Source organism: Pelodiscus sinensis, chromosome 15 (genome assembly GCF_052426305.1).
Source record: "Pelodiscus sinensis isolate ZL-2025 chromosome 15, ASM5242630v1, whole genome shotgun sequence".
NCBI classification, from domain to species: Eukaryota; Metazoa; Chordata; order Testudines; family Trionychidae; genus Pelodiscus; species Pelodiscus sinensis.
Genome location: NC_143066.1, coordinates 15,311,805 through 15,333,422, shown reverse-complemented (window position 1 = coordinate 15,333,422; position 21,618 = coordinate 15,311,805). Strand labels below are relative to the sequence as shown.

Below are 21,618 nucleotides of genomic sequence, written 5' to 3'. Positions count from 1 at the left end.
AAATGCTATATTGAAATATTTTTTGTGTATAGATGCTTTATTTCAAATTAGCTTATTCTGTGAGAAGCCTATTTTAGAATTGGGAAAAAATAAATTTGCCCTTTTGCACCAAAAAAGCAAAGCAAAGGAAAGTCTTTTTTATCGTCCTTCCTTAAAATATTTTCTTTATAATCTACATTACTATGAATCATTACTTTGGCTTTAATCTCCCAGTAAACAATAACTGGGCAGGATGTTTGCATATGGGAGGTTCCTATTAGTCACTGTGAGAAGCAGCCATAGCAGGCAGCAAGTGACATGTTTATATAGTCTGGCTTTATACCATACCTATACAGTTGATTATTTCACATTTGCAACATTTTCAGGAATGTTTACATTTCCAGCAGTAAAACACAACCTCACACTTCCTGCCTCAGTGCCTTTTGCTATTTGACTATACATGCATATAAAATATACTATAGTACCAGACACAATTAATGAAATTATTGAAAAAGAAATAAGTAACTGTGCTTGGTAAACCACATACCTAAGCTACCAATTCAAGCTATATTGTGTGTCTCAGCCATTCCCAATATTGGTCTGCTCACAAAAATTGCAACTCATCTGAGTAGACCCACTGACATCAGTGAGAACTCTGGTGACTAAAGGTTTGCAGGGCCAATCCTCTATCTTTTCTGGGTATGAAACACAGCATAGGGCACCAGTGGAAGTACAGAACTTGATACTGGATAGTAAACTACTTTTATTTTTAACCATTTTTACTTCATATAAGTGCAGGAAAACATTTAGAACTAGAAGAGCTGCCAAAATGGTTTGATTTGAAAACAAACAAATGATGGTTTATCGGGACAACATTCTGAAGAACAAAGGAGAGCAGAAGTAAAAGGCAACTTCAAAAAGATTATCCAGCTTGTTTGTTTAGATTGTGTCCATTGCTGTTTCACCTGGGCCCTTCCTGTCAAACAAAAATGATCATATTAGAAAAATGCAAAGTTGGATACATAAGCAAGCTTAATAAATCATAACTTCAGTTTGAATTTGTTTATGTAACCACTTCCCCTCCAACTTGTTTCACTGAGATTTTCCATCCCCCACTCCCAAAAGATAAACTATATTTTTAGATAAAGTTGAAGGTTTTCTTCCTTCCTTAGCAACAACAGAACATGCTTACATGATGGATAGAAAGGGAAAAAAACACATACTTTTTACATTTTTCTGCCTCCTTTCTTCCTATTGAGGTGATCAAAGGAGGTTGCATTTCTTCACTCCTAGTTTTTAGGGGCCAATTTTATTTAATCTTTTTATTGCTGACCTTGGCACCAAAAGTGGAAGTGTCCTGATAAAATTTGCAGATTCAAAGTTGGGAGCTATTGCCAATTCAGAAAAGGATTGGGATATCATACAGGAAGATCTGGATGACCTTGTAAATTGGAGTGATAGCAATAGGATGAAATTTAATAGTGAGAAGTGTAAGGTTATGCATTTAGGAATTAATAACAAGAATTTTAGTTATAAGCTGGGGACACATAGGTTGGAAGCAACGGAGGAGGAGAAGGACCTTGGAGTCCTGGTTGATTATAGGATGACTATGAGCCACCATTGTGACATGGCCATGAAAAAGGCTAATAAGGTCTTGGGATGTATTAGGCGAGGTATTTCCAGTAGGGATAAGGAGGTGTTAGTGCCATTATACAAGGCATTGGTGAGACCCCATTTGGAATACTGTGTGCCGTTCTGGTCTCCCATGTTCAAGAAGGATGAATTCAAACAGGTACAAAGAAGGGCCACTAGGAGGATCCGAGGAATGGAAAACTTGTCTTATGAAAGGAGACTCAAGGAGCTTGGCTTGTTTACCGTAACCAAAAGAAGGCTGAGGGGGGACATGATTGCACTCTTTAAATATATTAGAGGGATTAATACCAGGGAGGGAGAGGAATTATTTAAGCTTAATACCAATGTGGACACAAGAACAAATGGATATAAGCTGGCTAGTAGGAAGTTTAGACTTGAGATTAGACAAAGGTTTCTAACCATTAGAGGAGTGAGGTTCTGGAATGGCCTTCCAAGGGAAGTAGTGGGGGCAAAAGATCTATCTGGCTTCAAGATTAAACTAGATGGGTTTATGAAGGGGATGGTTTGATGAGATAACATGATCTTGGTAACTAATTGACCATTCATTCTCAGTGGTAAATAGGTCAATGGAGGGATGATAGGAGTTACTATAGAGAACTTTCTGGGTGTCTGGCTGGTGAGTCTTGCCCACATGCTCAGGGTTTAGCTGATGGCCATATTTGGGGTCGGGAAGGAATTTTCCTCCAGGGTAGATTGGCAGAGGCCCTGGAGGTTTTTTGCCTTCCTCTGTAGCATGGGGTACAGATCACAGCTGGAGGATTCTCTGCATCTTGGGGTCTTCAAAGTATTTGAAGGCTTCAATATCTGAGATATAGGTGAGAGGATTATTCTGGGAAGGGGTGGGTGAGATTCTGTGGCCTGCACTGTGCAGGGGGTCAGACTAGATGATCATAATGGTCCCTTCTGACCTTAAAGTCTAGGAGTCTATGAGCTTATTTCAGCTTTAGCCCTGCTGTGTAGATGTGCCCTTAGTGTATAATAAGCATGGATAAAGATATATTATAACTTGATGGGGGAGGAAAGAAATTGCTGTGACCTGCACTCACATTGAAAAGCACACACAAAGTGCATCTACACAGCACCATAACTCAAAATAAGACACGCAATTTGAGCTATGCAAATTGCGTATCTTATTTCAATACTATTTCAAAATAGCTTATTTCATCATTTGACGCTGTCTACACAGTATCAAATTCCAAAATAAAGCACAATTAGAATCATAGAATCCTTGGGTTGGAAGAGACATCAGGAGGTCATCAAGTCCAGCCCCCTACCCAAAGCAGGAACAACCCCAACTAAATCATCCCATCCAGGGCTTTGTCAAGCTGGGACTTAAAAACATCTAGGGATGGAGATTCTACCACTTTCCTAGGTAACCCATTCCAGTGCTTCACCTCCCTTCTAGTGAAATAGCTTTTCCTAATGTCCAACCTGGACCTCCCCCACTGCAACTCCTCACAGAATCAGATTGAGGGACGTCAGAATAGTGAGCCCGAAATAACGGGCTTGCTGTGAAGACATGGGATAGCTATTTCAGGATACTCTGGTATCCTGAAATAGGGTTGCAGTGTCGACACAGCCTCAGTGGGTAGTAAAATGTTGAGGTGGAAAACAGGGGTGGACAGCAGGTTTGGGACTCCTTCTCCACAGTAGATTACACCACTGACCCTTGTTTGCATGGGGGTATTTTCAGCCCTCATATCTCAGGCTCTGACAGCTTTTCACACCTATTCTTGATAGCTGAACACAGTAATTTTATTCTTTAATAGTGGGACTTGTTTAAAAGAATCCTGTGATTATTGAATTGTGACTCAGAAGTGATTGCAAAGGTTGTTAGCTCAAACCTGCTCAGAAAAACCTGTTTAAACGGGGAAATATGTATTGTTGTCCAGAAATGGACACATATTAGGCTGACAAACATCTAAACGTGAAAAGTCACTTTGCCCATTTCTCCTGAAAGCCACCCTGTGGAGGAGAGCAAAGTTCTCTCACTGGAATGAGATGAATCTCATGCTATCGGTGCTTTCACTGATGTGAATAGAATCACTGTTTTCCTATGTGGGGGTCAGAAGGAAGGGAATGGTCCACAGCCATTCAATGGAGGAGAGCCCTGTTCTGCCAGCATGCCATGGGGCTGTAATCTACAATAGAGCACTTCATGGAAGAGCATGGGGGGAAAAGAGAATTTGTGAGTGTGAACAGAGCAGGACCACGATTAAGTGATATATTGGTCATGCCAACAAGGTTTGTTTGGCATGGAACATGAACTCCCCTCACACACATGGTGTATATATACCCTGTATTCTGAGGTGTGATTGTAGCTCAAGCAGACATACCAGTGCTAGCATGCTTAAGAGCGCAGGCTGTACAAAACCACCAGGGACCCTGAGTACTGATTCGTGTTGCACCCCTGTATCTACTCTGCTATTTTTAGCCATACTAATATGGATATTTCTATCCAATCTACAATAGCATCTTGGATTCCAGTGTAGACACAGGTAGCCTTAGCATTAATAGGCTAAAATCACTTATGTGGGCTTCGTGGCTCTGGTGCAGTCAGGAGAGTCACCCCAACTAAAGCATAGGGGGTTGGGTGCTTGTGAGCCTTGGCAGCATGAGCCTGTCTGCATAGGCTCTGAGGGTGGCTCTCAGCTGCAATGTATACTCATAGAAGGACTCTGCTAAGCTGCTGTGTGAAGGCATATTGGACTGACTGGGCTATCCACCATGAGTGAAACTTTGCTAGTACTGTGATGGAAATGAAGACATTCTCTCATACTCTGCTGTGACATTATTGTGCAAGTAATCTGTGACTGGCATTACTGATAAAAAAAAAACCTACAATGGTCCTGTAGAATCTTAGGGTATGTCTACACTACCACCCTAGTTCGAACTAGGGTGGTTAATGTAGGAAACCGAAGTTGCAAATGAAGTCCATGAGGAGTAACGGTAGTTCAGAATAGGAAGCCTAATCCGAACTACCTACTCTGTGCCGCGTGTAGCCGCGGGCACGGAGTCCGAACTAGCGGGGCTTTAAAAATGGCGGCGCCCGGCAAGATGCAAATGAAGCCCGGGAAATTCAAATCCCGGGCTTCATTTGCAACTTCGGTTGCCTACATTAACCACCCTAGTTCGAACTAGGGTGATAGTGTAGACATACCCTTAGAGATTAACCAAAAATACATAGATAATATCATGAGTTTTCATGGGTACAACCCACTTCTTCAGATGACAAATATGGAGCAAGAGGCACAGATGTTGAATTATAAAGCACAAAAAGGGGGAAAGTGGAAAGAAAAAAAAAAAGGTCAGTTAAAGTGTTTGTGCTAAATGAGGCTGATAGAGTGGGCTGTAAGTGCCCAATACTTAGCTTTTGATGTTATTTGGGTGTTGTGTATGACGGCCCATCCGATTCCGGTCTTTGTTCAAGCCATGCGAAACAGTATCAAATAAGCATATGAAGGCCAGATTCTCTCTCTCTAGTTCATTCCTGAAATTGCTTTGTAAGAGAATAGCCACATCTAAATCCATGAATGAGTGTCCAGGCAAGTTAAAATGTTCCCAACAGGTTACCATTTTGAATATCTGATTTGTGTCCATTAATTCTTTGTCACTGGAGACAGTCCAGTTTGATCAATCTACATGGCAGAGGGTCATTTGATGGCACAAATCAATTTAGTGAATGTGCAGTTGTATGAGACTCTGATGTGGTGGCTTATGTGGTTAGGTCCTGTGATGATGTTACTTGTGTAGATGTGTGGACAGAGTTGGCATTAGGGTTTATTGCAGGGATGGGTTCCTAGGTGAGTATTTTTGAGGAGTGATGCGAGGTTACTGGAAAGAATTTGTTTCAAGCCCGTAGACAAGGATTGGCTTGTCCCTCAGTTTATACTATATAATATCTACTATCTATATATTTTTTGTTTAGTCTGTAAGGGTACATCTGTAAGGGTACATGCTTATTTCGAAGTAAGCTATTTTGGAATAAAAACTATGAAATAGCTTATTTCAAAATATCGTGTCCACACTACAAATGCCCATCGAAATAGCATTGAGCAATTTCGAAATATTGCATCCACAGTGATTGGAGGCTGAATTGCATTTAAAGACCCCCAGAAGACTTTGGGCAGGGCATCAAGACAGCAGTTACTTCCTGGAGCTGCTGCCTGAGGCTATCTGAGGCTTGTGCTTAAAGGGACCTCTTCCTCCACCCCCCATACAGCCATGTCTCAGGTACTTCTCTATTGCTTACCTCTTTGAGGGACAGCAAACTTTCCTCACTGCCTGCTCTGGTGGGCATGGTGTTAAGTGTTAGAGTCATATTCAACACCCAAATGACATCAAAAGCTAAATATTGGGCACTTATCGCCTACTCAAGCAAAATCCTGGTACAAAACAAAGGGGGCTGGGGAGGGGAGGACTTCAGCCTCACCTGCCATCCCTCACAAGCTCCTACACACACTCACACTCACACTCTGCCCTGAGTCCCCACACACCCAGATATTTTCCAACCTCCTATCTTGAGCCCTCCCCCCATCTCACAATAGTACCAGTAAGAAATTTATTTATATCACAAGAGCCCCCCCCAACCTCTTGCCCAGGGGCCTCCTTGGGGAGTTGCGATATCACAGTACCTGTATAAGAAATGTAAGTTTCATGCCTGTCAGGTCTGTTCCCCACTCTGGCACTCTGAGGCGATGTCTACACTACCAGTTTTGCCAGCAGTGAGTATGCAAATGAGGTACGGATTAGCATATTGTTGGGCCTCATTTTCATAATTTATGCATGTCAATTTGCGCAAAGGGTTTTTGCAGAAAAAAAGTAGTGTGGACGTTTTCTTTTTGTGCAAAATCCCCTTTTCCTGCCAGATCCTTATGCCCCCAAAAAAGAGGTTTACCGATCTGGTGGGAAAAGGGGTTTTTGCGCAAAAAGAAAATGTCCACACTACTTTCTTTTGTATACTCAGTGCTGGCAAAACTGGCAGTGTAGACATAGCCCGAGTGCAGAAAGTGAGGGCCTGCAAGAGATCTTAAATACCTTACCTCTATAGGCGTCTGCTTACAAAGACTTCCCAAAGTCACAGATTCACTGACTTTGGAAGATAGCTGCCATCACCAAGTGAAACAAAAGTGACCTCTTTCTTCTTGAGCCAGGAAGGAAGCACTTGGACTTCTTCCAGAGTCTCCAAGCTCTTTTACCACAAGAGAGCTTGGAAAACAAACAAACCAAACTGCAGTCTCTGGTAGCTGACCTCTCAGTCTTAGGCATGCACGCCCAGGCACAGACCTCCTGTTTTCTTCCAGGACACAAGAATCAGGTCATCGCCTTAAAAAAGGTGATTTTATTAACAAAACAAAAAGTTATACTTGATAAAGCGTACTTGGTTCCTAGGTGTCACAGAGCAACAGAGAAAAGAGCAAATTAAAACAGAGAAATAATGATATCTCTGGGCACAGCTTAAATAGTGAATGAAAGGGAACACATGGATTTTACACAGAAAAGGTTTACTAAACAGCAAAATACAGAAAAATAACCCGATTGCTACTAAATGTACATTTTCCATCTACACATTATCCATGTTGATCCTTACTTCAAGGCCCAGTTCACTCCCAGGTCCAATATATTTTTTTTTATAGGGATGGTAATTCTGATTATTGCATCTGCTCCCTCCAGCCTTTAACTTAGAAATTTCATAAAGAAAAATGGCAGCAGATATCTATATACAATTCATATTTCAACAGTCTTTCTCATTGGTTTTCCTGACTTTCTGCTAACACCCACTGAGTGTAACCCTTTAGTCATTGGGTGCTGGCGAGCACACCTCCTGTCCATCACAATGCCAAACCTTGAAATACTATGCTCATATGTTATACTATGAGGTAGGAAAAACTCAGTGGTTTGAGCATTGGCCTGCTCAATCCTTGAGGGGGCTATATAGGGATCTGGGGCAAATCTGTCAGGGATGGTACTTGGTCCTGCCATGAGGGCAGGGGACTGAACTTGATGACCTGTTAAGGTCCCTTCCAGTTCTGTGAGGTAGGTATATCTCCATATAATTGCAAAATCAGCCATAATTGCACCAATCGCTCAGGGAAATGAAATTACTTAAACATGAACTATGTACAACAGACCATGAAGCAAATGCTCATAAAACAGATGCAATTACAAAATACTCTGCTATCTTGCTTTGTACCTTAGTATGTTCAGCTCCTATACACTTAGTAAAAACCACAGAAACAAGGACATTCACAGCTAGGGACTGAATATAACATTTTAAAGTTGTGTGTAAGGTTATTTTGATCACAACATAAAGTATGAGTGAAAGTTCAGCAGCTCTTGTCCCCAGTAATACTGAATCCAGCAAGTAACAACCACAACCTTGGTGAGGTAGAAGTGAGAAGTAGTTTATATGAACCCTGAGGAATGTGACAGCACAAAATGCTACTGTAGTGTTGGCTGGCTGCTAAAGCCAAAACTCTGGTTAGACTCTCTCAGGAGCACACAGTTCAGGGCTTATTGTTTTTTCTTACTGCCTTTGGATGCCCTCCAGAAATGACGTGGGCTGGTGCAACACTATCTGGTGATTCTCCCCACCAATCCAGTTATGCATTTTAGATTATTTGAATGAATTGCTCCAATATGGAGCCAGCATGTGTAATCAAGGGCTATTTGTATAGAGCTTTTGCCATGCGTTGGAGGTGATTACCCTAGGGCATTTTTCTTTGTATGTCCAGATGACGGTGTTTAAAAAATAGAGGCTTTAACCAGGAACACAGAATAAGTTTAAACCATATCTATTAGAAATGCAATCAGTCAAAGTTTAAAGATGTCTGTATGTCTTGTTTGCGTTGTTAGTTCATAGGCAGGTTCAAATAATATTTTTTCAGTGAATGAACAGGGAATGAGTTGTTTTCTCAAGGCAGTAATCTGTTTCCTTGACTGAGTATAATATACTTTCAGATTATTCTCACCTGTGCGCGCGATACATCTGAGCATTTACTAAAGCCATTTTGTGCATTGAAGTTATTTCTACTTGTGCAAATTCAAAAGGGATTTATAGTTTAACACATAAAACTGAGAAATATTTCAGTAATTTACTTATATAATAAAATTCTCATAACTCTGTGACTATTTCTAGTGACAATTAAGGTATAAAGACAGCCACAATAAAAAGAAACGCTCGTGGCAGAGGGTTGGGCGGTAGGAGGAGGTGCAATGTCTGCTGGATATTTGTATATGCATTGTGGGCACATGTGAATGCACACCTTCCCCTGCACATAAGTGGAGGTGGGTAGAAGTGGGCCAAAGCGAGAATCTGGTCCTAATGTTCTCTTTGCTCACTGAAGGTGAAATTCAAGGCAATGGGCTTTTCACAAGAGACTAACAGGATTGTGAGACTGAGTCTGTCAATCTTAGAATAAAACATGCACTGCCATATATTGGATCTGCTTAGCCAGGGCCGTCACTGTGAAGGATGCAGGTCCTGGGACAAACACACCTCCATCTCAGGGTCTGCCTCTGCTCTGCTCTGCTCTGCTCTTGACCTGTCCTCACTCCTTCCACCAAGCCCTGCCCCTGCTCCGCATGCCCTACCTCTTCCTGCCCTTGCTCTGTCCCTCCTTTCCCCAAACCCCCTCCTGCAAGCAGCACAGCCAATAGGAGTATCTGGGGAGCCTGAGCCCAGGAGCAGGGGTCAGATCCCTCCTCACTCACCGTGGTAGTGGGAAGCAGAGCAACCTGACTTGGGCCGCTTTGCTCCCACAAGCCTGGCTCCTAGATGCATCTCTCAGGGGGTGTGTCTAGACTACATGCCTCCGTCAACGGAGGCATGTAGATTAGCCAGATCGGCAGAGGGAAATGAAACCGCGATTAAAATAATCGCGGCTTCATTTAAATTTAAATGGCTGCCCCGCTCTGCCGATCAGCTGTTTGTCGGCAGATCGGGGCAGTCTGGACGCGACGCGCCGACAAAGAAGCCTTTCTTGATCGGCACAGGTAAACCTGGTTTCACGAGGCATACCTGTGCCAATCAAGAAAGGCTTCTTTGTCGGCGCGGCGCGTCCAGACTGCCCCAATCTGCCGACAAACAGCTGATCGGCAGAGCGGGGCAGCCATTTAAATTTAAATGAAGCTGCGATTATTTTAATCGCGGCTTCATTTCCCTCTGCTGATCTGGCTAATCTACATGCCTCCGTCGACGGAGGCATGTAGTTTAGACGTACCCAGGGAGTGGAGTAGGCTAGAACTGGGTTACTCTGCTTCCTGCTGCCTTGGTGAAGCGGGGTGACCGGGCTGGGAGATGGCAGAGCAAAGCAGGCTGTGGGTTGCTCCACTTCCTGACGCTGCCGGTGAATATGGTGGCAGGCCAGAGCTATGCTGTCAGCCCCTGGCATCCCCAGTGCTCCCTCAGGCTGCCCTGGGCTCTGTGCAGGCCCTCAAACCATGGGGCCTGCTGCAGCTGCCCTGACCTCTGTGTTCAGAGTTGTACATAGAGGGCTCTGCTCTGTCCCTTCCACAACACATAAAGCTCTGGGTTTTTCACAGAATACTTCACTCCAGCTGGAGGAGAGGGGATAGAACACGCTCACTATCACTGCTCTGGGTTACAATAGTGGCCATGTTTTGCTGGCTGGGGATGTGGTCAATAGAACTGTACTGGTCACATTTGGGCTTATCCTCATCACATCCCTGCTCCTCCCACAACCTCCCATGTGCTCAGATAGAAATGTCAACACAGTAGACAAGATGCTGCTGAGTCCCCTCCTCCTCCACCTTACTCCAGTGGTGTCCTGCTCGGTTTCCCTGAGAAACAGTTACTGTGACAGATATGCTGCTTTTCCTCCCCATGCTGGAGGATTTTACATTACAGTTTCATCTCATGTTGGTTGCCCTCAGCTGGATCCTCTCCAATGCATCCAAATCCTTTCTATAGTGGGGGGCCCAGAACTGGCCACAGTATTCCAGATGTGGACGCATTGGAGAGGGTCCAGCTGAGGGCAACCAACATGATTAGGGGGCTGGAGCATATGACCTATGAGGAGAGACTGAGGGATTTGGGTTTGTTTAGCCTGCAGAAGAGAAGAGTGAGGGGGGGATTTGAGAGCAGCCTTCAACTTCCTGAAGAGAGGTTCCAAAGAGGATGGAGAAAGGCTGTTCTTAGTAGTGACAGGTGGCAGAACAAGTAACAATGGTCTCACGTTACAGTGGGTGAGGTCTAGGTTGGATTTTAGGAAAAACTATTTCACTAGGAGGGTGGTAAAGCACTGGAATGGGTTTCCCTAGAGAGGTGGTGGAATCTTCATCCCTAGAGGTTTTTAATGGGGCTGTCAATTGACCTGCATTTACGCCTGCGATTAACAAAGGACAGGATTAATGCATTAATTTTTTAACGCGTTAATTGCAGGTGTTGATGCTGTGCTGCCCCTTTGAAGTGCCACTTTGCTGTTGCAAAGCCCCTTTGAAGGACCAGAGTGGCAATTCAAAGGGGCTTTGCAAGGTGAAGCCCCTTTGAAGTGCCATTTTGGCACTTTAAAGGGGCAGTGCATTAGGAGCCGGGGATCAGTTGAAGTTCCCAGTTGATCCCCGGCTCCTAATGTGCTGCTCCTTGGAAATGCCACTACAGTGCTTTCAAGGGGCTGTGCTGCATGGAGCCCAGGATCAGCTGGGGACTCCAGCTGATCCCGGGCTCCATGTAGTGCTGCCACATTGAAATGCTGACACAGAGTTTCAAAGGTGAGGAACATGAAATTAATTGCACGATTAATCACAATTAAATTTTTTAATCTCTTGACAGCCCTAGTTTTTAAGTCTTGTCTTGACAAAGCCCTGGCTGGGATGGTTTAATTGCGAATGGTCCTGTTTTGGGTGGAGGGCTGGACTTGATGACCTCCTGAGGTCTCTTCCAGCCCTGGGATTCTATGGTTCTAAGACGTATATAGAGCATTTGTAAACCTGAAATACCCATCCGGAGAAATAAAAAAACAGATTGACAGAGCCAGAAGAGTACCCAGACATGAACAACTTCAAGACAGACCCAAAAGAGAAAACAACAGAATTCCACTTGTCATCACCCACAGCCCACAACTTAAACTCCACCTATGCATTATCAGCAATCTACAACCTAGCCTGGAAAATGACCCCTCACTCTCAGAGGCCTTGGGGGAACGGCCAATCCTTGCCTACAGACAACCCCCAAACCTCAAACAAATTCTTTCTAGTAATTATGCAACACACCTCCGTCATAAACATCCAGGAATCCAACCCTGCAATCAGCCCCGGTGCCAACTCTGTCCATACATCTACACTAGCAATTTCATCACTGGAACCAACCATATCAGCCACCAAATCAGAAGCTCATTTAACTGCATATCCACTAATGTGATCGATGCCATCAAATGCCAAAAATGCCCCCACTGCCATGTATATTGGCCAAACTGGACAATCTCTACGGGAAAGAATTAATGGACATGAATCAGATATCCAAAAAGACAATACACAAAAACCTGTTGGAGAACACTTTACTCTGCCTAGACGCTTACTAATGAATCTCCAAATCACCGTATTGTTTCAGGCCAATTCCATAAGCCAAATGCACAGGGAAGGATTGGAACTTAACTTCATTTACAAGTTTAATTCTTATGCTAATGGTATGAACAGGGATATTGGCTGGATCACACACTACCTTCCACATCCTAATGACTTAATCAACAAACCAAATAATGGAGATGTGAATTGTTCTCTACAACCTCTTGTAACTACTTGAAACATAGACTCACTATCTCGCTCTCTCTTTTTTTTTTCTTTCTCTCCCCTCCTTTTTCTCTTTTTTACCTCTTCTCCCCCTACCCCTTCCCTTATTTATACTTGGATCCAGACTTCTAATGACGCCAGTCATCTGAAGAAGTGGGTTGCACCTATGAAAGCTCATGATTCCATCTACATGTATTGTTAGTCTTTGAAGTGCTACTAGACTATGTTGTTTTTTAAGTTTTTCCTGTTACAGACTAACTCCGCTACCCCTCTGAAGCCTATAAATAAAAAGAATACTGAAATCTTTTGCATTGGATATAAATTATGATTTTATTTTATTTAAAATGAAGTTTGATAAACTTGTGACGGGGCGCTCCCGCCCTGCACTCAGAGCGCTCGGGGGGATGCCGGGCAGGCACACCGGGGGGTGGGGAGCCCGGACGGGCCCGACACGGCGGGCTGCGCGGCCGCACCGGAAGTTGGCGCGGGGAGCGCCGGGAGGCAAAGGGCGCCGATCGGCAGGGCCCGGGGGGAGGGGCCGGGGAGGCGCGGACTGATGAGGTCACGGGGGAAGCGACGGGGAGGGGGAGCGAAGCCGGCGGGGGATTTAAACCTGGGGCCGGCACGGTGAAAGGGAGAGAGGCAAACGGAGCGGTAGGAAAGAAGGAGGAGGAAGAGGTGAGAAGAGATATCACGGGAGGGGCGGGCCAGGAGGCCTGGTGGAGTAGGAAGTGGCCCAGGGCAGGGTCGTGGAGCCCGTGAGCGGGTGCGTTTTGGGGCACTTCCCCCATCCGCTAGGGAGGGACCGTGGGTCCCTGCCATTAGGGCCCTGGGCCGGGGTTCGGAGAGGGGGCGGGTCCGAACCCCCCTACTCCGCTGACTGACGGATCCAGCGTGGGTGCAGGCTCGAGCTCGCACAATAAAGGGCCGCCGTAGTAGTGGCTTATTATGGTTGACTCGCTGTAACCGATAGTATACAGTTGACTCTCTATGACAGACTGGTTTACAAAACTAACATGAGAAAGTTAAAGCACTTAGTCTGGTTTAATATAAATTATCAAACAGTCTCCCTAACAGCAGCACTAGCAAAATGGCTTGGGCGTAATTATGTAATTAATGGTGAGTGTCCATTAGCAACTGGTGGTCTGCAGAAAGGTTTACATTGAACCAGGTGGTCCATGGGCCAAAAAGTTTGAGTCACTTGTCTATAGGTACTGTCCACGGTTGGGAGGGGATGATAATGATAATGGTCTTTCAGTCTAGCAGAGAAAGGCAAGACATGAGCCAGTTTCTGAAAGTTGAAGTGAGACAAAATTGGACCATGAATCAGACATAATTTCTTAATGACGAGGGTGTTTAAACTAATGTTCCCAGAAAGCATGTTTCTAGGTTCCTTTGAGCCCATTCTCCTCTTGTTCTGAGCTCAGAGCTCCCATTAATGGTGATCTTTAAACAGAAAAGAGGAAAATATTCTTCAATAGGGATTCCTATCTACTATTGAGCATCCCTTTCAGAAACAGTGGCAAATATTCTCCTTGGCTCCTGGAAGTTGCTGTCCGTATGATGGGCAAATTAAGCTGCTCATCTATAGCTGAACACAAATGCTTAATAAAAATGGAGGCAGGGAAGAGCAGTAGTGTTGAATTCCAGTTTAGTATATGGTGAGGCCCATAAAAATGTTCTGTTTTCTTCAGACACTTCAAGAAATCTTCCAGACGGAAAACACAATCATGTTGCTGGAGAGAGCTATAATGGCAAAGGAGTGCCCACTGAAAGTAGCTCAGACCCGCCTAGAGGGAAGAACACGACGACCCAATGTAGAACTTTGCCGTGACATACCTCAATTTAAGTAAGTGCATGCCAGGGTTCACTCATCTCACAGATGGTAGTATTGAGGAAGAATTTCAACTGGATTAACTCTGGCCTATTTCAATGAATGAAGAGTCCACAAAGAGAGAAGTCTCACAGTAGAATGATATTGGCTACATGATAAAATTAATTACAATCGCAAGACCTAGAAGAAAAAGGTATAATCCAATCCAACTATGTCCAAAGTCAAACCAGAGGCCCAAACTTGAGAATCTGAACATGTGCAGTTCCCACTGAAGACCCTCTACCACCTCTGTTTGAGACTTCAGTGTGTTGCACATGCCTAGCATCTCTTCAGATTCAGTTCTGTAATTGACTTCAGATTACTGAACTGTTTTGCAAGCCTATTGAATAGGCAATAGTAGGGTTTCCCTTTAACAATATCTTAATTTAAAGATGTTAAGTTTATCCCCTGAGGAGTCTGTATCGCTGTACCATACTAAACCACTTATTACAAATGATTGATTGCTGATCCCCATCTAAAATTTTGCTATACATAATCAACAAGGAGTCCTATGGTACCTTAAAGACTAACTGGTTTATTTGGGCATAAGCTTTTGTGGGCAGAGACACGTTAACAAACTAATCCAGGAAACCCCCACTGTGTAGGCCTCCACTGTACCCCTCAGGGCTGATCAAACAGATAAAACCCAATTACCTTAATCCACTGTAGCAAGATTAATTCACCAAAAGGTCCTTGCTGGCCATCAGGGTTTGGCAGTAATAGATCCTGGGAGGGTATTGGCTCTAAAGTTTAAAAAAATGGCCCTGGCTGTAGGTGAGATCAGATCCTCCACCTACCTGCTGAGCATTCTCCTTCTCATCTACAATTTCCTCCTCGTTGTTGCCTGAGACTGCCTGAAGGGTCACTTGGGCAGTATCCAAGGACAGCTTTGGGACAGTACTTGGGTGCCCCCTTAGAATCCCATACAGCCTGCATAGAAGTGGCATGTTTGCAGCACTGACCCAGACTGACCTGCCTCCTTGTCTTCTGGCATGCTTGCTTGAGCACCTTTATTTTCATATCACACTGCTGGGCCTCCTTGCTGTATCCTTTTTTCCACCATGCCCTGTGCGATTTTGGCATAGATACCAGCATTTCTTCTGCCACTTTGAAGATTTGCCTGCACAGATTCCTCTCCTCACACAGCAACCAGATACAGGATCTCTAGCAAGCTCCATGTTGATGCTTGTTTGCGACCCAGGCACTCATGGTCAGGCGTGCGGCTGAGAGATGCTTCTGGGCTACATTAGCCAAAAAGGAAGTTAAATTCAGCATTTCCTGGTGACATGGCCAGACAGCATGCACTGCTGCTTTTAAATATGAGTGATTGAAGGAAGGCCAACTCTATGAAATAATGGCATTTCACACAAAGGTAAACCACTTTATACTCAGGATTTGGGGCTGACAGGGCATAATGAATACCTCTAGCCACTCCCAGTCTGCCTACATGAAGACCAGTATTGCAACACAGGCTATACACCCAAGTTTGATAAATCCTGAACTGTCAGCACCAAGGCATTTTTGTGCCCATAAACAAGTGCCATGGAGAATATGCAGCTCAAGCCAGTCCAGCCACCAAAGGGCTAATACAGGCACAGCCAACCATTTCTGATTGGTTACTCATAAGAACAGCCATACTGGGTCAGACCAAAGGTCCATTTAGCCCAGTATCCTGTCTGCTGACAGTGGCCAATGCCAGATGCCCCAGAAAGAACAGAACAGGTAATCATCATGTGATCCCTCTCTTGTCATCCATTTCCAGCCACTGACAGAGACTAGGGACACTATTCCTACCCATTGTGGCTAGTAAGTATTGATGGACCTAACCTCCATGAATTTATCTCACATCTGCTGCCTGGATAAAAGGGCTGTGGAGCAGAGGGGCAGGATAGTTACCAGGAGTGAGCTCCTGCCAGAAAGCTACTAAAGAGCTGCCCAGGGGCAAAAGTTCAGGAGGGGACAAGCTGACCAACAGGCTGGAGAGCCTGAAACCCAGGGGCAGAATGACAGTGCTCTGAGTTTCTGAGTCAAGGAACCATGGGATCCTGCTTCTTTAGCACAAGGGCCCGGAGCTGGAATCCAGTGGAGTGGAGCCACTGATGAACTGTGAGTGAAAAAAAAAAAGCAGGGGGGATTCAGACTTCTGGGCTCCAGAATAGACTGGCATCTCCACTGGGTTGTGAGCCCACTTGCAGTGCCATGCTTGGCCAGAGGGGGGTGCTGTTGCACTGATTCACTACCACAGAGCAAGACATGGCCTTCATGCAGGAGACAGCAAGACCTTTTCAAAGAACCTCTGGTTCACTGTGACTGAACATTGCCAGCAGCCCAGGTTGGTGAGCCTGTAAGCGCTCTCCATGATACTTGATCCCACCTGTATCAGGTGTTCTGATGGCCAAGCTCCAAAGTTCTGAACCTTGATCTTCTGCCATGAAGACATTCAGCCCCACAGTGAAGACAGTGTCATGAGATTTTGGAGGGTGCGCCAGAAATTCTCTGACTTCTCCACAAGCAAGCAGCGTTGTCGGTGTCTTTATCGATGGACACTTCTTGACCACCTTGGATTCCAATAGATATAGGGGCAAGCTACTAGCTTTACAGAATGGTACTGAAGTGAGAATGCAACCTTGCAGCACACCCAAGGGTATGTAGAAATGTGGCAAAAGCTGGGAACAAATGTGCACTCTTACATTGGTACTTGTGTAAAGATCAGAAGATTTAGAATGCCAGCTCCTTTCATGGCAAGCCAGCATGCTCATTTGCTGACTGAATCAAAAGCTGCTGTGCCACAAAATGGAGGGTTAAATTTTCAATGCAGCTTAGTCAGCTGTGAAACCTGGTTGCCAGGGACAACTATGTTTATTAAGGAGTAACTGTATCCTGCTAAACAGAACATGAGCAAAGACCATTCCAGGGTGTGACAGCTATAAAATCAGTTTGTAATTGTCACGTTCAAGGTGAGATCAACTACCCTTGTACAGGGACATTAAGATGGTGTCGCTCTACTCTGCAGGTACTTTGTCTGATGCCCACACTTTTAAGAACAATTGACGCTGGCCAATGCTCACTGGTTCCAGTGAGCATTGGCCTGTTCTTAAAAGTGTGGGCATCAGACAAACCACCAACAGAATTCTAAGACACCTTTGAGTAATTTGATTGCAACTTCAGCCACATATCCATTTTGTAGACTTTCCACACTTCCTTGAGAGACAGAGGATCTGTGTTCATTCCTGGGTTCACTGCTGTGTGGATTGCCAGGTCTCATAGCTCCCGAGAGCTATTAGTAGGTCTGTATTCAGCATCCTTTCATAAATGTGTTTTCCACCTATCCCAGAGCTTGTCCATTGATGAACAGGGAGAGCCACCTGGTTTCATGATGGGGATGTTAGAAGGCTGTTCATGACTACCAGCCAGGCATGTGATGGTTCTGTAGGCAGGATGTAGACTGATGTACTTTAGGCAATCTTTGACTGTCAGCCAGGGATTTAATATAGATCATCCATTTATGTTCTTGGACATCTCCCTGCTTGCATGCTTCTGACACCTTCTTTTTTGCACTAATATATCAGGCCTCCTCAGAAAGCCAAGGTTTCTTGCATGATCATATGAAGCTGATTTTTCCAATGACAATGTGTAATATCAGTGCAAAGACTGTGAAGGAAAAAAACTAAATACATAAATATAAAGGCATCTGGGAACCCAAATCTATGTCTAGTTTTTTGTTTGTCTATTAGGAAGCTGTGCTTTGTGTTTGATGCAGAAGTAGAAAAGGAGATGAGCAACTGTCATGGACTCTGAATCCAGAGAAATCAGGAAGTACTAGATAGCTCTTGAGTCTGTTCTCTTGTCCATATCTAGTTTATCTAAAGGAGATTCCAATTAGTGAGGGGGCAATGGGCAACCCCCCACCGCAACTCAAGATGTTTGTTATATTCAGATAAATACCCAAATATTTAGATACTTTGGGGATGCATTTAAATATTTGGTTATTTATCTGAATGTAACAAATTTCTTCAGTCTGCAAGGAATTTCCATATGGATGTATGAAGAAAACATTCCTGAACTTCCACAAAAGGATCTGTTACAGGTTGTTAGTTTCAGGATTAATTGCAGGTTTGCAAGTCATTGGACCAGGAGTGGGCAAAAGGGCCTCCTCGGGCTGGATCTGGCCTGCCAAGTGGGTGGATCCGGCCTGCAGATGCTCTGCTGCTGCTCCACCCCCAAATCAGGGTTTGGAGATGAGGAAAGTGCATGAAGTTTCTCCTGGCAGGACGGGAGGATACTTTGCAAATCCCCTGCCCCCAAAGCCTGATTGGCCTGGGGGCAGGAGGAGCATGTGAAGTTTCCTCCACCATACCCCCAACCTTAGAAATTTCCTGTGGCCTACCCCCTCCCTTAGAAGTGCCACACACTTCTGGCAGGGTGGGAGGAGACTTCGCATGGTACCTGGCCCCAGGCCAATAAAGGCCTGGGGATGGAGATAGTGTGCAAAGTATCCCCCGCCCTAGCCCCACCCTGCAAGGAGCTCAAAGCACTTCCTGGCAGGGCAGAAGGAGGCTTCGTGTGCTCCTCCATCCCCAGGCCTTGACTGGCCTGGTGTTGGGAGAGCACGGGAAGTCTCCTACCACCAGGGGCAAGGGTGCTTAATATGGGTGGGGAAGCCCGGAAGCATCCTGGCCACGCCCCTTCCATTTGAGGCCCTGCCTCTTCCAGTGTGACCCCCAGGAAAAAATTATTGCCCACTCGTGCATTGTACCCAGTCACAATTCCCTAGCCCTTGTTCATACAAATTCCTGAATCCACATCATGAAATCCTTACTCAGGTAAAACTCTGAGTTAGAGTATTACTGGACTAAAAATTATACAGTCGAGTTCATAAGCTTCTATCTAGCTAATGTAAAACCATATACTGTCTATTTTGCACTTGAAGTATTTCTGCTCTTGGAATAGTTTGTACTCATTGTTTCTCTCAGTTAAACACAAGGATTATTCAAGCCAAATACTCAACTGTTACAACTTGGGGAAGAAAATACCCATTGAAATACCTTTTAAAAACTGTAAATGTTATCTGAGTTTTCTGTTTATTTAAAAGAAAATGCTGATATTGGCTCTGGTTCTCTAACTCAGTGTGGTGCCAACAGTACAGCTGAAGGAACTAGATAGACTACTAATTAATAAAGGAAGGTTAGCTTTGCTGTACATTTTACTGCAGCAACTGGGAATAATCTTAAATGGTAAATTAAGGTGGACCCTGGGAAAACTGATGTTTATTATTTTACAGAGCAAAAAAGTAGAAATGTGCTTTGAACAATTGACAGAATTGACTGTGAGGGTCTATCCTGTACTCCCTCTAAAATGGAATGTGTTCGATAACACCCAGTTCAGAAATACATTAGAATACCAGCTAATAGAAGGTCAGCACTGCCGTGATATCCTTAGAAATGCTTCATTAACAGTAGACTGTGCGGAAGAAAGAAAATTACTCTCAGAAACTGTCTCAAGGCAGGGCAGGCCAAGCCCAGGTGCTAAGGAGCAGAAGTGCTTTCATACTTGTTTAGTCCAACCCAACATTTCTTTTTGACATGTAACCCCCCTAATCCTGCAGACAAATCCCAGCCATCCACCACCCTGCAGAGCAGACCACAGGGAGGGCTTGTGAGGCATTTGAGTAACTTGTCTCCTCTTCCCTTTTCAGACTTGTCAATGAAGTGTTTACTATAGATGATACATTACAGACCCTGAAGCTGCGCTTGCGAGAGGCCCAGGATACTCTTCAGCTGTTGGTCCTTAACAAAGCAAGATTGGAGCATGACCTTTCTGTGAAGGCCAATTCCCTCTTCATTGATAAGAAGTGCATGGACATGCGCAAAATCTTTCCCAGCACCCCCCGGCTCGTTGGCTATACTTGAAATGGCCCGAGTCTTCCTACGTCTTTTCAGTATGTGACATAAAGGTTGCAAATCACAAAGGAAATATTTTTCATTTAGTGTTTTTCAAAAATATAACAAAACAGAAATAAACATACCAAAATCAAAACCATCACCACTCTTTCCTTACAACAACTTGTTCTCAGGAGCTGCAGCCAGTCTGTGCTGTAGGACAAGAAAACGTTTTGGACAGAAACTGACCACCGAAAAAAAATCTGTGTATTAATGTATTGGGGGTGAAAGGTCCTGATGGTTGCCAAATCTAGCGTTAGAGTGATATGAACATCATTCAGCTCAGATGAACCAGACTAGAGTCATACAGGTTGTGGAATAACTGGATGACACTAAGTCATTGCTCACCCAGGATGGCTTGATATTTATTTTGGGGAATTGTTATGCCCTGAGTTATATAAAGCAGGTCAGCCAAGAGGATAACAATGGTTCCTTCTAGTCTTGGAATCTTAAAAGGTTCACCAGGAAGTAAAAACGAACAGACTCCATCTAAGTGCAATGGGACTATTGGGCCCTTATTAAACTCAATGGGGGTTTTTGGTTGGCTAGCTCTCAGTATCAAAAGGAAGGGGAAGGTTCTTTGAGGAATCAGGACCCTGAGACTGACACAGCCTACAGGAATGGTGGGAAGAGGCCAGCACTCCAGGTCAGCCTGATTGCCAGGGCAGCAGACCAATGAGGGAGTGAGGAGTCTGGGGGAGAGTGCCATCCTCTAAGCTCCTGTGTGAGCTGGGTTTTGTCCAGGTCGGGCTGAGGATATGTCTACACTACAGAGTTTTGTCAGAAAAATGGCTGTTTTTCAGACAAAACCTGAGTTACGTCCACACTGCAATCACGTTCTTCCGAAAGTAAATCGAAAGAACAGAGGAGTTTTTCCGGCATTGGTAATCCTCTTTCTACGAGGAAGAAGCTGTTTTCACAAAAAAGGATGTGTGGATGGGGAGGAGGGAGTTCTTTCGAAAAAAGAGGAAAAAGCCCAAGTGCTCTGGTGGACACGCCGTCCATAGTAATCACAGCTTAAGTGCGAGATAACGTCCCCACTGAATGGATGCTATCTTTCGAGAAAGCAGATCACTTTTTCGATGCACTTTTATGTGTGGATGCTCTTTCAGAAGATTTTTCAGAAGATCTCTTCCGAAAAAAGGTTCTTTCAAAAGAAGCCTGCAGTCTAGACATAGCCTGAGTGGAGTCAAACTAAGGAGGCAACATATGACTGAGCTGAGCTGGGTAGGAGCTGTGGCAGCCAGAGAGAGCCATAGACAGCAAAGAGTGAGGCTGGGGCTAGACCAACCTGGAGCTGGGTGTGGTGAGCAGCAGGGGAGAGCAGGGACAACCATGGGAAAGAGACCCAGCACGGGGGCTTCACCAGGCAAGAGGCTTTGCAGGCCAGTTTTAGAGGGGAATCCTAACCTCAACTGGGGAGAA

The 21,618-nt window shown here is 44.6% G+C and overlaps 1 protein-coding gene across 1 annotated transcript in view; it reads left to right on the top strand.

Annotated features, from left to right (window-relative positions):
- Window positions 1-20,294, top strand: part of TEKT5 (tektin 5) — a 60,750-nt gene extending 40,456 nt beyond the window's left edge. The window contains exons 6-7 of the mRNA XM_006120648.5: window positions 14,076-14,230; window positions 19,950-20,294. Of these exons, the coding sequence (XP_006120710.1) occupies window positions 14,076-14,230; window positions 19,950-20,163 (369 nt within the window). The 3' untranslated portion in view covers window positions 20,164-20,294. The remainder of the gene's footprint in view (window positions 1-14,075; window positions 14,231-19,949) is intronic.
- Window positions 20,295-21,618: the final 1,324 nt, after the last annotated feature.